The sequence below is a fragment of the Mizuhopecten yessoensis genome, unplaced genomic scaffold, assembly GCF_002113885.1.
Source record: "Mizuhopecten yessoensis strain PY_sf001 unplaced genomic scaffold, ASM211388v2 scaffold716325, whole genome shotgun sequence".
Classification (NCBI taxonomy): Eukaryota; Metazoa; Mollusca; class Bivalvia; order Pectinida; family Pectinidae; genus Mizuhopecten; species Mizuhopecten yessoensis.
The window spans coordinates 386,502-403,516 of NW_018480060.1; the positions used below are offsets into that span (position 1 = coordinate 386,502).

At 35.6% G+C, this 17,015-nt stretch overlaps 2 protein-coding genes across 6 annotated transcripts in view; one reads left to right on the top strand and one right to left on the bottom strand.

Moving 5' to 3' along the window:
* Positions 1–7,040: 7,040 nt before the first annotated feature.
* LOC110443111 (ras-related protein Rap-1b-like) overlaps positions 7,041–17,015 on the top strand; it is an 18,941-nt gene continuing 8,966 nt past the window's right edge. For all 4 annotated transcript variants that reach the window (XM_021487111.1, XM_021487113.1, XM_021487110.1 and 1 more), the window contains exons 1-6: positions 7,041–7,149; positions 12,574–12,671; positions 13,072–13,140; positions 13,589–13,645; positions 14,429–14,569; positions 14,994–15,134. In XM_021487111.1, coding sequence (XP_021342786.1) covers positions 12,615–12,671; positions 13,072–13,140; positions 13,589–13,645; positions 14,429–14,569; positions 14,994–15,134 — 465 coding nt within the window. In that variant the 5' untranslated portion in view covers positions 7,041–7,149; positions 12,574–12,614. The remainder of the gene's footprint in view (positions 7,150–12,573; positions 12,672–13,071; positions 13,141–13,588; positions 13,646–14,428; positions 14,570–14,993; positions 15,135–17,015) is intronic.
* On the bottom strand, positions 7,812–12,512 carry LOC110443110 (52 kDa repressor of the inhibitor of the protein kinase-like). Of its 2 annotated transcripts, none has more exons than XM_021487109.1 (2): positions 11,698–12,512; positions 7,812–11,325 (listed from the first exon to the last, which is right to left on the bottom strand). In XM_021487109.1, the coding sequence occupies exon 2, from the start codon at positions 10,315–10,317 to the stop codon at positions 8,182–8,184; it is 2,136 nt and encodes a 711-aa protein (XP_021342784.1). In that variant the 5' UTR covers positions 10,318–11,325; positions 11,698–12,512; the 3' UTR covers positions 7,812–8,181. The 2 variants fall into 2 exon arrangements, with proteins under 2 accessions (XP_021342784.1, XP_021342783.1); XM_021487108.1 differs by having other exon boundaries at positions 7,812–10,930; positions 11,215–12,512.

Here is a 17,015-nt window from a genome sequence, read left to right on the forward strand (position 1 = left end):
GGGGAAAAAATCTTCTTGTTGGATGTGTGATATTAATAATTGAACATGTGTCACTCCAAGTTTAAACAAAATATTATGCGCTTTTTTTCTGTGTACTTTTATCATATGAGAATATGGTCTCTAAAATCAATGTTGAAGATCTACTAGTGATTGGTTTTCTAAAAAAAACATGCTGCAAGCGCATTTTTTTACCGCAGCAAGGCGGATTCATCAACTCCGAACAGAGAGGGCGATGTTTCAGGTGGTTGTAATGTAAATGTTCAGGCAAAATAATGATGTTTATTTAGACCCGAAATCTAAATTTCCGATAGCCTACTTTTAAAAAGGGATTTTGTCTATCCACAAGTATTCGAATTGGTAATATCATTTATAAACGTTATTAAGTATGGTCATAACAGCACCCAATTCACCGTTCACTAGTCAAAGAGGATCATAATAACTCCCTATTTATTTCTTTTTCCCCCTTAAAAGACATCCCATTTAAATCACATGCAGGCATTTATTTCTGTCAATAAAATTGGTCCTGACAATAAGAAGTCACACCCTACTCATATAAACTATACCAAATATTTTATATGAGTAGGATGTGACTTCTTATTATCATGACCATTTTTATTGACCGAAACAAATTATGCCTGTGCATTGAATCCATCACAAAACTGTGGCACAAAAAACTATAAGTCTGCCGGTAGGTTTACTGACGTTAAATCCATTTGTTGTGAAGTTGAACTTGCCATGGTAATACAATATCTTTATAAACATTAACTAAGAGTAATTGATTCAGGAAGTCCCACAAAGAAGTCACTCCGACTTACAAATCCACAACAGCGAGGTTATACGTCCATTAGACTACATGTCCACAAGGGCTGTCGTCCTAAATTTCTCTTTTACGTTGCATATTTCCAATGTATGACGAAAAGGCCAATATCTTTTCTTTTAATGGAAAGTCGTGTAGTTATTAATTCTGATAAACATTTAGGACTTCATTTCACACCAATATACCATGTTGTGATCGCATACAAGAGTACATACATATGATTATTAAACCAAAGTCCCCTACTAAACGTTCAGCATTTAGGGTAATTGTAATGTAGTTGACCGGTATAACTGGACCGGTTATAAAGCTATGATGGGTGCCTTCGGCAAAGTAACACTGTGAAGTCGGCATCAAAACTGCGCAATCGCAAAAAGGAAAATACACCAACATACCGCCTTCAGCCCGTGCAAGTGTACATGTCGCATACATTAAACATATATGGAGGCTATTCTGGAAAATTGTTCGTAGAATGATTAAAACATTAGATAACTGTAAAATTTCACCTTCCATCAAAAATTAAGCTGGGAACATCGAAATGACAAATTTAGGTAAAGCCATCATCATAAATGATTACTTTGTTTCTACTATCGACGATACTTAAATTGATGTACCTAGGGTAGAGCTTAAGACGGACGCCACTATATCTGACATACCTTTCCAATTAGATGACATTACAGACATTTTGAAATCCTTAAATAGTGGTAAATCTGTTGGTAGCGACACAATCAGTCATAACATGTTAAAAACAGCACATGTAATAGCTTTTTCTTTATCACTAATATTTATATAGATCTTCTTTGGAAACTGGAATCTTTCCAAACCATTGGAAACAAGCGTTAGTCATGCCATCATTTAAAAAGGAGGTAAAGAAAATTCTGCCAATTATAGACATATATCATTACTTAGTTATATTGGGAAAACGTCTTTAATTCTTTCTACATGCTATTTGTCTGTCCAGCCAATAAAGTGCAATATACATTAATGTAAATCTGATCTTATTTATCACTGCAGGTATACAATAGATAATTTATTGTTTATTTTTTTTTTGTTACTGCATATGCTTCCTCAACTTTATGTGTATGATGTCAGGATGTGAGAGTCATGTGACATGTGGAAGGTGATCTTGTTTTCTTGATAATAACAGTGAGGATGATGATCACATGTACATGATGCAAGTATTTATGGTAATGACCAGTGTTGATTTGTATTTTTTCTCAGTATGATTATAACGATACAATGATATTGCTTTGATGATGATGATGATGAGATGATGATGGATGATAATGATGATGATGAGATGATGATGATGATATGATGATGATAATGATGATGATGAGGTGATGATGATGAGGTGATGATGATAATGATGATGATGCATTGTATGAAATATGATGAGATGTTGTTTTGTATTAAAAAAAGTGATGATGAAGGTGATGAGAATGATGATGAGGATGGTGCATGTCTGTGAGATGTGATGGTAATGAGGCTATTGTTTATGATGGATGATGCTTGATGAATGATGATTATGATAATTGCTAATTTGATGAAGATGTATATTGCACATTAAAATGAAAATAAAAATCAAATTAAAAAAAAAAATATTGGGAAAGTTTTTGAACGACTAGTTTTAAACTAAATAATAAATTATTTATTAGAAAATTCATTGATATAGAAATATCAATCGGGTTTCCAGTCTTGACATTGTACAGTTCATCAATCGATTGAAATGTATCATACTTTGTGTGAAAATCTAGAAAAAAGACATCCTACATGTTACTTTTTTTGCGATATATCCAAAGCGTTCGATCGTTTGTGGCACAGGGGACTGAAAGTAAAACTAGCAACTTCTAAAATAATGGACGAATTTCACAAAACTTTACAGATATAATAACTACCACCTGAAGTTGTTCATCCAGGTAAAAAAAAAATCAAAACTATAGGGCCAATTTCAACGGAAGTTTTCAAATGGTAACTGCCCCCTGATATTGTGCATCCAAGTAGTATGTTTTCATTCCGACCCTTTAAAAAGGAGTTATGGCCCTTTGTTGAAAAAAAGAACATTTGTCTGCCTCGTAAACTACTGTGCCGATTTCAATTAAAGTTTACAGATATGGTGATTACCCCCTGATGTAGTGCATCAGGGTAGTATTTTTTCATTTCGACCCTTTTTAAGGAGTTATGACTTTTTGTTAAAAATCTTTGTCTTGACAACTCTTCGATCCTTAACTACTAGGCCGATTTCAGCTAAACTCGTTTATCTGGGCAAAGACGTATAAAGTCATGTGTTATATACGTCTCTGATCTGGGCTAACAAGACCTGCAAGTATATTTTGGCATGGGAAGGGAGTACAGGAAGTATGCCAGTGACCTATATACATAAATAACTACTGGTGGGAGACTATGGATTGCTTTGCAATGCTTTACAGTTCTGGTTTATATACTTTGTAAGCCTAAGGCTAACTAATACCCCCTCTCCTATTATAGGAGAGGGGGTATATTAGTTAGCCTTAGGCTTACAGTTCTAGTTATTATTTTATTTTGTCTTTAGCCCATTCATTAAACAAAATATGAAGGAATATTATTGTACATCGTTAACTATGAACAAATAAAGCAGGTAAAACTATCCTTGTCTGACTGCCCACACAATAAACAATATTATTTCACATTTGATTTTTGTGACCTTGAACTAAGGTCAAAGTCATCAACATTTACAAAACTTAAATTCATTCACATGAACAACCTACTTGCCAACCAGCAAGACCCCCTGGGCCTTTGTTCATGAAGAAACACAAGTTAAAGGAAAAGTGGAATCAAAAGTGTTATATGACAAATTTACCGGTTGTCATTTTTTTGAAATTCCTAACGTTGAAAGATATAATTGGTAGCGAACTTTTAAGCAAGTATGAATAATAGACTCGTTTTAGGACTATGTGAATTAACGTGACAAAGATGGAAATTTTCTCATCAGTAATGAAATTTCACATATTTTTCTGCTTAAATCTTCGATAAAAAGAATAATTCTTTCTATTAATAGAATTCACTATAATTATGTATATCGTTAACTATAAACAAATAAAGCAAGGAAATAGCATGACCCTGGGCCTTAAAAACTTGAAAAAGAAGATTGTTAGAGCTTTTAACCAATGTTGACCTTTGACCCCTGACTAGCACTTAAAGTTGACCTTAGACCTCATTACTGTATTAAAGAAAAAGATTTACACAGCTGGTCAACATAACATACCCAAGTATTATGACTAGTCCAAATGATTCTTAGGATATTGTTGTTTGAAATTTTTAACATATTTAACCCGTTACCTTAAAAGGAGGTCAAGATCATTTTAATTAGGAAGCTGCATAACAATCCATCCCAGGTACCTACTGGCAAAATATTATGACCCTGAGCCTTATGAAACTCCTACTGGCAAAATAGCATGACTCTGGGCCTTATGGAACTTGAGAAGATTGTTAAAGCTTTTAACCCATGTTGACCTTTGACCCCTAACTAGCACTTAAAAGTTGACCTTTGACCTCATTACTTAATAAAGAAACAGAATCACACAGCTTGTCTGCATAACATACCCAAGTATTATGACTCTAGTCTAAATTGTTCTTAGGATATTGTTGTTTGAATTTTTGATCCCCGTTACATTGAAAGTAGGTCAAGGTCATTTTAATTAGGAAGCTTTATACCACTCTTTCCCAGGTACCTACTGGCAAAATATAATGACCCTGGGCCTTATGGAACTTGAGAAGAAGATTGTTAAATCTTTTAACCCATGTTGACCTCTGACCCCTGACTAGCTGTAAGCACTTTAAGTTGACCTTTGACCTCATTACTGTAATAAAGAAAAAGAAAAAGATTTGCACTGCTAGTATACATAACATACCCAAGTATCATGACTCTAGTCCAAATGGTTCTTAGGATATTGTTGTTTGAACTTTTTACCAAATTTGACCCCTGGGACCTTGGAACTAAGTCAAGGTAATTTTAATGAGTAAACTTTATAGCACTCCATCCGAGGTACCTAATAATAATAAATGATAATTTGAGGTTCTTATATATCGCTTTATCACAACCTAGTTTGAAGGTCGACTCAAAATGATTAACAAATTATTATCCATACATGGTTATAGGGCCTTTGCAACCAGCCAATACTAGTCTCACCTCCCTGGGGAGCATACAGCCGGAGCTGCCATTTCGGCACTAACAGCTAGCATTCAACAATTCTAGCACTGCCCAACCACATACTCATTTACAGCCGAGTAGACTGGAACAAGTGGAGTAAAGTATCTTAAGCTACAACACAGTGCCGTGCCGTGGCTCGAACCCGCAACCCTTTGGTCACGAGCCCGGCATCCTACCACTAGACTACCGTGCCTCTTAATGACCAAATAGCATGACCCTGGGCCTTATGGAACTTAAGAAGATTGTTAAAGCGTTTAATCCATTTGGACCTTTGACCCCTGATTAGCACTTTTAAAAAGTTGACGTTTGACCTCATAACTTAATAAAGAAAAAGATTTGCACTGCTGGTTTTCATAATACACCCAAGTATCATATGGCTCAAGTCCAAATGTTTTTTTTTGATATCGTTGGTTGAAATTTTTAACATATTTGGCCCCTGTGACCTTTATAAAACTCCATCCCAGGTACAAATATCATGACCGTAGGTCCTCGAGTTCCTCAGAAGTTGTTCAAAAGAAAAAGTTGACGGACAGAAGACAGACGTTGCAGTACGACACCTTATAATCCAAGAAATGGAATAAGTGCCTAGCTACAAAATATATGCCGAATTCAATCAAAATTTGACGAAAAACATAGCCATTTTTTTGGTTTTTGTTTTATTTCCTTTATTATGGCCAGAGGTTAAACGACGTAAAGTGCAAGAATTAATTACGGAAGGTTACTGCACATACTCGTTGTTTAGCTCTTCAAATTAAGTTTCACACGACTTCAGATGTTTTGAAGACGATAAACCTCCTCGATTATTTACTAGTCATTAAATTTTGAAGATTTTCGCGAAATACTAGCGATTTAGGATAAACTCGAGCCGAAGAGCATACAAGAAATAAATTTGGGAATATCATTAAAAACTAAATCACAAGGTGTTATTTTCAAATATATGGCCTAGTACGGTAGTCGGAGATGTTATTTGGTTTTAAAAGAATAATAAACTTCATCAAAAATTACAAATGCAACTCATCACATGAGTTCTTCTCTTCTTTAGGGTACAGGGGCTCCATCAATAATGATGATTATGCCCTTGGGATTCCTATCACAGAGGCATGAAAAAAGGGGTTATTTACAGTGATTAGTTTGGGGTTTTTTGGTGTGTTTTTTTTATACAAGGTCTAGATAAAAGGTAAAAGGTAAAAGCTGGTGTATATTTTTTGGTGTATATTTTTGCATGTGACCAGTGATTCAAGGGCTGCATAGGGTATGTGTGCCTTGAGGTACTCTGTACTGCTACTATGCAAAGGAGATTCCATTGTGCAATTGTGAGTTCTTTTTTATGTGGCGAGTTTATTTTTAAGTTGCGTTTTAGAAAACCTACTGACCTATTGGCATTGGCTGTGATGTTTTTAATATGTTTGTTCCATCGTAGATTATTTTGTTATGTTAAGCCTAAGTATTTGCTGGATTCTACTTCGTGTAATTAATTAATGTGTGGTTGTGGAGTTTGTAGTCAGTATATTTTGTTGCGTTTCGGTGTAATGTTGAGTATGTTGCATTTGTCAGGGTGAAATTTCATTAGCCAGACCGTTGATAGCATTCAGTCTTATACTGGATCAGACACATGATTTGCGCTCAAAGACTAGCTCAGCGGTGTAATTCGCACAAGTACAAATCACTCTCGCGATCAGGCCTCGCATATCCGTTCGTTTTCATCATGTCCAGTTTTTTTGGTGCTGGCTATCATTACAGAATGCTCTGTTAAGCCGCACATTATCATCATTTCAGTTTTTCAACCGATCAAATAAGAACAAAGCGTATCATAGATTTGTGTGTTAATGGTTGTGCATGCGGATTTTTTGTATGTTTCATTGTTCGAGTGTGCTTGCGTAAAAATGTTATGTGCGGCTTGAATGCAGTGGGAGTGCGTGTGAAAATATATTCACTCTCAGTTGAACTCTTGGCATTTTACTGCTCATTGCATATCTATCACAAACATTTTGGTCACTAAGACGCCATTGAACGGAAGTCCATTTCTAAACTAAACTTTGCGTCTGCGTCAGATGCTTTCTGGGAGAATTTCCAAATATAGTATCAAACTGTCCATATATATTTTGACGTCATTTGACTCATTCAGGCAGAAAACATTTGTGGAAGGGTAAGTTGAGAAATTTGAATGCACATGTTAACTGTTAAGAAAATTATGTTAGTTTTGTGTTGTTTATTACTGTCGCCGGCCTTACTAGAATCGGGCATGACTTTGGAGAGATTTGACATTTGGGTGTGAACCTCGGGGAAGGTGGGGTACGTATTAACTTGAGGAGTCGGAGTCTGGGTTGGTCAAAAACAAGCCAGACTTGAGCCAGTCGAATTCATCGACATACACTGGTTTCTCGTTAACGAAGGTTATTATGGGATTTTGTACCATATATATAAATGTATCCAGCTTCCAATTGTTTACGAAGTACAACACACAAATATAGCGGCGGTTCGTTTTGCCGGAGGATTAGATGGACTGACCCATATGTCAACTTCCTCCATCTCGACCTCAAATGGCATTTCCTGTTCAGTCACTACTACTTTGGTAGTTAATTGGGGATATCCAACAGTGAAATATTCTTTCTTTTACAGTGTGGTTTAGAGATAAATAGATATTACAGTATAATTATATCATGATCCATGTCTATGATGAACTCAAACTTTCTTAGCTGAGCAAAAAATACAGAATGTAACTGATCATCAACATAAAAAATATCAATATAGTTATACTTCCAGACAACTTGAAATTATAAAAATTAACTTTACTGTCTTGATCCTATTTTATAGATTTATTATGTAAAGTGATTGTTAAAAATATTTTGAACCCCACCTCGGAAGTAAAATACAAAGACTAAGGGTACTAGCGTATGTGGTTAACCTATTTCAGGGATTGGCTGTATATTAAAATGCTACATCAAGCACTTCAATGTAAAGAATGCAGGCGCGTAGCTAGCCTATAAAGAATGTGGATTCAAAATAATCTAGGGGGGGTCAGGGGGCATGCCCCCCCTGAAAATTTTGAAATAAATGGTGCAATTTGGTGCGTTTTGGGGCCTCCGGAGAGCTTTCTTGACCAACGAAAATCCATTTATTTTAGCATAAAAATGGAGATGAATAGCTTTACTTTCGTTTATTTCAACTAGTCTACATTTCACAGCAAGTCTAACTTGCGGCCTTTGCTGGCCGCAAACTCGTTAATGATAATATCAATATCTATTTCCATGTGTCTGTAGGCGTGCAACAGGGCTAGTCCAGACATCCGTTCTGTGAGCATCGTTGATCTCATGTAGTTTTTCAGGCGTCTCATGATACTAAACTGCCTCTCGGCGGTAGCGGTAGACACTGGCATCGTAATTAGTACAACTAGACAGGTGAAGATGTCTGGATACAGAGTCTTGTTCGTAGCCTTCAATGTGTCAGTAAGATTTGAGGGTTTTGTCCCCTCCAGCTCCCATCTTACTTTCCATCGAGAAACCTCATTTCGGAAGGCTTCCCGATCCCCACTGAGGTCACTCTCATACTCCTGGAAGATGGAATCCTCGTGATCTCGGCTGAGCTCAGGAAGAAGGCTTGGGATGAGATATTGAGCCTTAAACCTCTCATTGCTGGATACAAGACGGTCTTCTAGTTCCACAACTAGATGATCAAGAAATGGATAGAACAATGCTCTTTTCCAGTATTCCGAAACAGAGTCGGCAGGCACGTTGCCACGGTGCTGTTGGCGTCGAGCTGTTCTAGGCTTTGAAGGCTCGACTCCTTGGTCTTCTGCCATGGCAACTGCTTTGTCGTAAAGCCCATCCCACACAGCATCATCGGCTCTCTCTGCACGAAATGTGGCTATAAGAACTCGACTCTCCTTGGCTGCTTCGATCAAGTCGATATTCTGCTTCTGTAGCAGCTTGTTTAGAGGCATAACACCCTGGAGGACGAATTCAACCACAACTAGAGAGATGATGAAGTCGAACCCAAGGATACTGCATCTGTAGCTCCGTGCTTTTGAGTCTCCCTCTCGTTCTAGCACCTCCAGTGCACTTACAATTGATGTGTATGCAGCTTTGAAAGTGTAAAGTGCGTCAGCCCGACTAGCCCATCGCGTCTCACACAGACTTTGAAGACGTGTTCTCTTCTGCATCTCTTCCTGTGCCACGGGATCGTTGCCAAGCTCCTCTTTGAAAGCTAAAAGACGTTTGGCAGAGTACTTGAAAGCAAATCCGATTTGTTGTACTGTGTCCAACAAGTTTCTGACGAGTGCCTCTTTACAGGCATGCACAATTGACAAATTAAGGCTATGGGCTTTGCAGTGCACATACATTGCTTGGGGAACTACTTGCTGGACCCGAGCTTGCACACCTCGATGACAACCAGACATATTACTGGCCCCATCATACCCTTGTCCCCTCATCTTGGAGATGTCTAATCCTGCGTCCCGCTGCCCCTCAATAAACTTGTTAAAAAGAGCCTCTCCTGTTGTAGATTCTGCTTGCACAAATCCCACAAAGTCTTCACGCACGTCCTGTTCAGTTTCAGAATAATATCTTACACACATAGCAATTTGTTCCATAGTGCTCGCGTCAGTAGCTTCATCTGCAAGAAATGAATAACAAATAGCATCGTTGCACTGCTGAACTATCTTGCCTTTTATGTTATTTCCCAACAAAGTGATTAATTCATTTTGGATCATAGGCGAAGTGTAAGTAACCTTAGATTTAGAGGACAGGTGTGTTTTCAGGATTTCATCCCTGTTGGCCTTGTCTTTCAACAGGACAGTAAAGTTACTATTGTTGTCATCATGACCTCTAAGTGGAATATTTTGTCGACCGCACAGAATGATGACCTCTATAACAGATCTAAGCACCTGTCTATTTTTAGCAACAGTTTCGACTTTGTTTCTCGACAGTTGTGCTGTAATGCTTGCTTGTTTCCCTTCGATGATTTTCATAAAACTACTAGCACTAGCGCAGCAGCTATGATGACTCGAACCAGGCTCGGTATGTCTCTTGATGTACTTTCCAAGGTTAGACCATTTTGATACTGGGGTATTGATGAATGTTTTCTCCTTTGGAGATGAAGCACCAAACAAAATACAGGGAGCACAATACACTGAATTCTCGGAAACTGAATATCGAAGCCAGTCATACTTCTCTAGCCAATCTACCGAGAACTGACGCTTCGTTCCATACTCAATACTGAAATAATAAAATAAAGAAATAGTGTACGAACTTGAAATGGAACAATTTTGCAACCAAATACGTAGAAATCCGGAAAGCAGGGAAGCAAATGATTCCATTTTAATAGTATATATCTAGTATCTTACTAGTATACTTATGATACTGGTACTTCAATAACGTTATCAGATATATGAGTATATTCACTATACTTTATTCGTCTTAATTATATAGTAAACATGTCATTAGCGCGCTAATATAATTATAATGGAACCAAACATCGAACAAGTGGAAGAAGCAGTATATTAATATGGGTTTACAATCGAGTGGTAAGAGACGGGCTTGCGTCTATTTTCCCACATGTACCACTCACAAAAAGACCTCAACATAAACCATCGATTTTGAGACCTCGGGACTGTGTTTAGAGATTTTAACGGTATTTTTCTATACAATACTGGTTGACTAAACTACAATTTTCTATTGATCTGCAACCGTTATAACTTCACATCTTTAAATCAAATGAATCAGAATCAGTTTACCTTGACGGAAACTTAAAAGTTTTGGCCCATTCTTTGTTGTTTTGCAGCACTTTCACTTTTATCGAGTCATCTGAAGCCTTTGTTAACCTTGCTGGATCAGGATACAAGTCATCGGGACTGTACGCAATCCCCACGAGCTCATCTTTATCTAAAGTCATAGGTTCAGGACCCTCCTTCACACCAGACGTACCGGGCGCTATAAATATACATATGGAATACATATGACGATACTTGGACAAGTGTTAGAATTTTTGGTGCATAAAATTGACTATAGAATCAATTTGATTTCGAATATTTAAAGCATGGATTGCAATGAATGTAATGTAAAAGTTTGAAATCATACTGTCCTTGAATCTTGAAAAGTTTAAACAAAATTAAAAGTTACAATTGTTGTCATCATTAACTATACATGTATAACTTAACATGTACTGACTATTGTTTGTAGCTTTTTATGTTAAAAGCATGTTAAAGTAAACATACATGTACTAGGCTCGGTTGCATCGGTGCCTTTTTCAGACAGCCCAGTTTTTGGACCTACGCTGAAGAAGCTGTCAATTCTCTTCTGTGCCATATTTCTTGCGTAATTAGAACCTGGAAGAATAAATTGTGGCTCCGTACATGTATGAAATCGGAATACTTTTGACCTTTATGCGCTTCCGTAGATGAAAAAAATGACGAGCGTTGTGTTTACCAGAAATGTTTTTTTCATAAAAATTCCATGTATCAATATAACTAATCTACCAAGAAGGAACTATTTCAAAAATGCAGAGTAACTAATACGACAAATGCACCAGAATTTTTCACATTTGCATCATGAATTCACTGATTAAGGTTGGTTAGTTCAAAATGTTGTCAGTCTCGCTAGAATCGGTTCACAGACATGGTCAAACATGTCATTACTCAACAAACAGACCGAAACAAATAAACACTAGGCATACATAGTAACATTTTAGTTATAATTACCTCTTTTCTATCGCTGATTCTGCTGATGACTTTTTTAAGAACTCGATGTAAACATTTGTTTACATTTCGAAAATACGGCGCGTGCAAACTTCCGACTTTGAAGAGCTGCAAAGGCCGACAACTTTTCAAAAAAATACTACGGTATGGTGTACGATTTAGGCTATATGATTTATAAAGTATTCAGTGTGGTAATTATCAGATCTGGCGAACGCGGCTGAATTTCAAACCACATTTTTTTTACTAAAAAAAAATTTGTTGTCAAAATAATGTGGATTCAGCTGCGTACTCGCGTATAGGCAGCTACGCGCCTGGAATGTAATGTTTTTACTTTAATATGGCTGGATAAGATTGCACAGAACAGAGGAGTGCTACGTTGTAGTAAACAAAACGGATATATGAATAAACATTTTAGTCGAAATATTTAAACAAACTCTTACACAGTTCTTTTCAGAAGGGAAATTGTAACAGGGTTACCAGTGAAATAGCACTAACGAATGCCTCATGATTTTAAAGCATGTATTTTTTGCACCTGGCTGTGGTCCCAGGAAATATTCAACAATTTGAAAATGTAACGACTATAACCATATTCATCCCCTTGAAATACTAAAACCAGAACTTGTTGAAAATTATCATATGCCTCTTTCATATTTAATTATTAAACAAATTTTACTTGCATTAGAAAATAACCACTGACACTGTAGTCTAATTTCAATAAATAACCAGTATCTAACTTAATTTTGAGCTATTTTCATATCCTGATTTAAGTGTATTACTGGTAGTAACAGTATCTTTTTACTTGCAACAAATTAAAATTATGTACTGTTTAATTTTGATTCATTGTGTTATAGTAAGATTTTGTTATTTGTGTTTTTTTAGTTACTTGCATTGCCCCCTGATACCATCTCGGACCACAAAAGATGAGGGAGTACAAGCTAGTTGTACTAGGCAGTGGTGGTGTGGGCAAAAGTGCTCTGGTATGATAAAAATGGTTTGACTTTCACTTCTAGACAATCAGCGCATCACCCTTCTTTATTCCTGGTATACTGGAAATTATTGAAAGGATAATGTTATAAAAAACAAATGATTGCAGGTGTTGATGGATTTCCTGAGGATTAAGTGTATGTGCTTGGCCTAAATTCAAATACTGACATGTAATTAATTGCTAAAGGATAATCCCTATCTCATGATCACAATTTAAATGATTATTAAGAATGATGACAAATTAAGAAAAACGTGTTTTACTCTTCGTTATTCACTGTAGTAATTTAATCCAGTGACTAAAGATTGATGTTTGTTACTGAAAAAATAGGCTACTGCAATATGAGTATCTTGCCTATACTAAATATTAATCCCAACATTTCTGTTCTTTTTCAGACTGTTCAATTTGTACAGAATATTTTTGTTGAAAAATATGACCCAACAATTGAAGACAGCTACAGAAAAGTAAGTCGGCTCTATTTGTAGGCGAGCTCTTGCATCATTTATGGACAGAATATTTTATTTGATTGCCAACAAATTATGATTATCAGTTATTCAATATTTCAAATAAATGCTGTTGTAAATATAATATACATGTATTAAGTACATTTTCTGGCTAAATAGTTGGACATACATTTGAAATAATTTCTAGCTCAAATATTCATAAAATTATGACACTTAACGTTACATAAAGTTGTCTGCTATTTACAACAAGGGAAATAATTACGGGGTATAATTTCATTAGAAGATATGCTTTTACATTTCAAACTCATAATCTAGGTTTTAACACCAGTACTCTTACATAATACATAATCCAATTTATATCATTATATGATAGCTGACCACCACTAAAGTGGTCATTACATTAGCTGTGAAGTTTAATGGTGATCCATTTTGTTCTTCTCTTTAACAGCAAGTGGAAGTTGACGGACAGCAGTGTATGCTTGAAATCCTAGATACAGCTGGTACTGTAAGTAACCAACACAGTCAGTTAGTGTGAATATCTAATGGTTAATTAATTACAAGTTCTACAAGTGAAAGCTTATTTATTAAATCCCACAGGCTACATTCGTGTATCCGGTTGAAACGGTTGAACCTGTAAAGAAAACGACAGGTACAGATTTGGACTGAGGCTGACCTCAGGAAAATTTGGTACGCGTAGATTGAGGGGTCCAGACGTACCTGACCGAAACTAAAATGCTGACTATTATCAATATGCGTTATTTCTTTCTTAAACAATGTCAAGTCACATGTAGTTTTTAAGATACATTATGTAATTAAGTGGATGGATGAAAGAAGGGCATATTATTCTTGATACACTTTTTTATTCTCCGAAACTCTGCATTTTTAGCTCTGCTTATAGAACGGTCCAAGTGTGTTCGTTTATAGTGGAAAATTTCTGCGCCACACGTTCCGTTTCAACTGGAATACGCGAATGTAGCCTAAACAAAACTTTACTCTAATTCTTATTATCATGTTAAATCTGGGTTTTTTTTGTGATTGCTGAGTTGGTATAGGGGACTGTACATTTTTGTTACAGTCACCCTTTGTTAAAATTCTAGGTTTCTACAACACAGTTTACACATTGTATTAAGGTTATTAATGAGGAGTTAATATGTGTGGCTGTGTATTGACCTAATGTTTTGATTGGCCATTACAAGTATAAAAGACACTAATTGACATTGTATTGGACAAAGTTTCATTGAAATGATTTTCATTTCTGAACTCCAATTGATCTTGTATTTGTTTGTAGGAACAATTCACAGCTATGAGAGACTTGTACATGAAGAACGGACAGGGGTTCCTTCTGGTGTATTCCATCACAGCACAGTCAACATTTAATGACCTAGCAGACCTGAGGGAACAGATTCTTAGAGTCAAAGACACAGATGATGTAGGCAAAATATATGTATACTGTATAGAAATATGATGTGACACAAAAGTTAAAAAAACACCTCCCCAACCCCTGTTCATAATATGTGTAAGGGTTAATCTAAGTCGTTATTGTATATTTCTGATATAGTTTTGAAACAATTAATGGTCCATCTGTTAGAATTTCTTTCTACACAAAGATGTGATCTAACGTAAAATACTTGATCAGCCGTTGCTGTTTGTAAGGTAAAGAGTGTTTGGTTTGAACCAAGAAGTATAGCATAAGTATAAGCCCAACCTCATCTAGATGGACATGTTTCTAGCCTACTGTTGCCTTTTGGCCCTAATAAATGAACTGTGTCTAATGAGAACAAAATGTTGATTTATGCATTGTGAAAAGTATGAGTGCATGTCAACATAATAGAAAGGCATTCTTGTCGTTACAGGTGCCTATCATCATTGTTGGAAACAAATGTGATTTGGAGGACGAGCGAGTAGTTGGGAAGGATCAGGGTAATAACTTGGCCCGAAACTGGAGTTCAGAGTTTCTAGAAACATCAGCAAAGGCCAAAGTGAACGTGAACGAGGTAAACCTTTGTGACACACATTACATGTATATAACTAACAATCTACCTATAATTAGTATACTGCTTTATAGCTATGTTCTTGTAAGCTTTGTATTTATTTTGCAAAAAGTTGTCTTTCTGTGTAGTTTCTTAAGATATTTTGTCTTCCAATTATATTTGTTTGCTTTATGATATTTGATTGTTTTCTAATTTGCTAAGAAATGTTATCGTCTCTCATTGATTTTATATATATCAACTTCAAAAACCAGGCAAAATGTATAACCCAGTTTCTCTTGATTATAATTTACTTTTGAAATTTAGAAAACATGGACTTGTAATAAAAAAAATCAGGAATGGTGAATTTTTATATTAAAAAAAATCAGACCGATAGGTTTTAGAAAAAATCAGTATTTATTTATACAACTACATTATTTAGCTTGACACTGGAAAATGGGATTAATGATGGTGTATATGTAACCAGTTTATATAATCTGCTACTCATATCTTATAATGTAATACTGGATATCTGGATCTCACATGATTACTAATATGGTAGAGAAGACAAGTAATACTGGGTGTATGGAACTCACATATTTACTAATTTGGTTGAGATGACTTCTAAATCAATTCCTTGAATATGGCAATTGTCAAATTTTGATAGAATAGAAAACTAGAAGAATATTTGTATGATGATTCTTAACTTAGGTAGAACTGCTTTCCAGACGTTTTATAACCTTGTATAATTATTCCTCCCCTTTATAATCCTTTTTATGTTGATTCTGTTAACCTGAATGTAGAAATTCGATACCTAAAGCTGAGTAGTAGAGTTTTGGTTCTACCATATATTGTAGTCTAATTACCTGAACATGAATGCCTATATTGTATATAACGTTTATAAGAGAATTAACTGTGTAGTATCTATGTCTGAGAGCTTGTTGACATGTGTATTATGATACAGGATTCTCCCCAGAATGTACTCTCCTTTTAACCAAGCAAGTAGAAACAAAGAATGACACTTTTCCTGGAATGGTTTTAGGCAGTGTACCTGTGTATGCGATGAAAACAATTTCAGTTGCATCATTTCCTTTAATAACAAATTCATTATTCTTTTTCATTTCATTTCATTTTTTACCCTATATGAAATCTATAACAATTTGTTTTTATAAACTTATCCAAATGATTATTGAAAAAATATCAGATATCAATTTATTATAGGATGTTTTGTATACCATTAAATATATCATCACAATGTTGTTTCTGCATCAATAAAAATCATAGAAATTGAGGTATAATACACCGCCAAAAGTGTCATCTAGTCTATAGAGTTAGCATAAATACAATATAGCACACAAGTTAGCATAGAAATACAATATAGCACACAAGTTGGCATAGAAATACAATATAGCACACAAGTTGGCATAGAAATACAATATAGCACACAAGTTAGCATAGAAATACAATAATGCACACAAGTTAACAAAGAAATACAATATAGCACACACTACCAGAAGTGTCATCTAGGATAAACTATTGGCTAAAAAGCACAACATAACACAACCCACCAAAGTGTCATCTTGAATATAGTTTTAGTTTAACTTTAAAAGAACAATATAATGCAAAACACAAAAAGTATTATCTAGATTAAAGAGTGTCAGAGATAACAGGTACAATATAACAATACTACCAAATGTGTCATCCTGATGGATGGGTTAGCTTAGAAGTACAATGTATAATGTGTCATCCTGATGGAAGGGTTAGCTTAGAAGTACAATGTAAAATGTGTCATCCTGATGGAAGGGTTAGCTTAGAAGTACAATGTAAAATGTGTCATCCTGATGGAAGGGTTAGCTTAGAAGTACAATGTATAATGTGTCATCCTGATGGAAGGGTTAGCTTAGAAGT

Excerpts from the sequence above, each read along its gene's own strand:
- LOC110443110 (XM_021487109.1), bottom strand. The coding sequence starts at position 10,317 with ATGGAATCATTTGCTTCCCTGCTTTCCGGATTTCTACGTATTTGGTTG.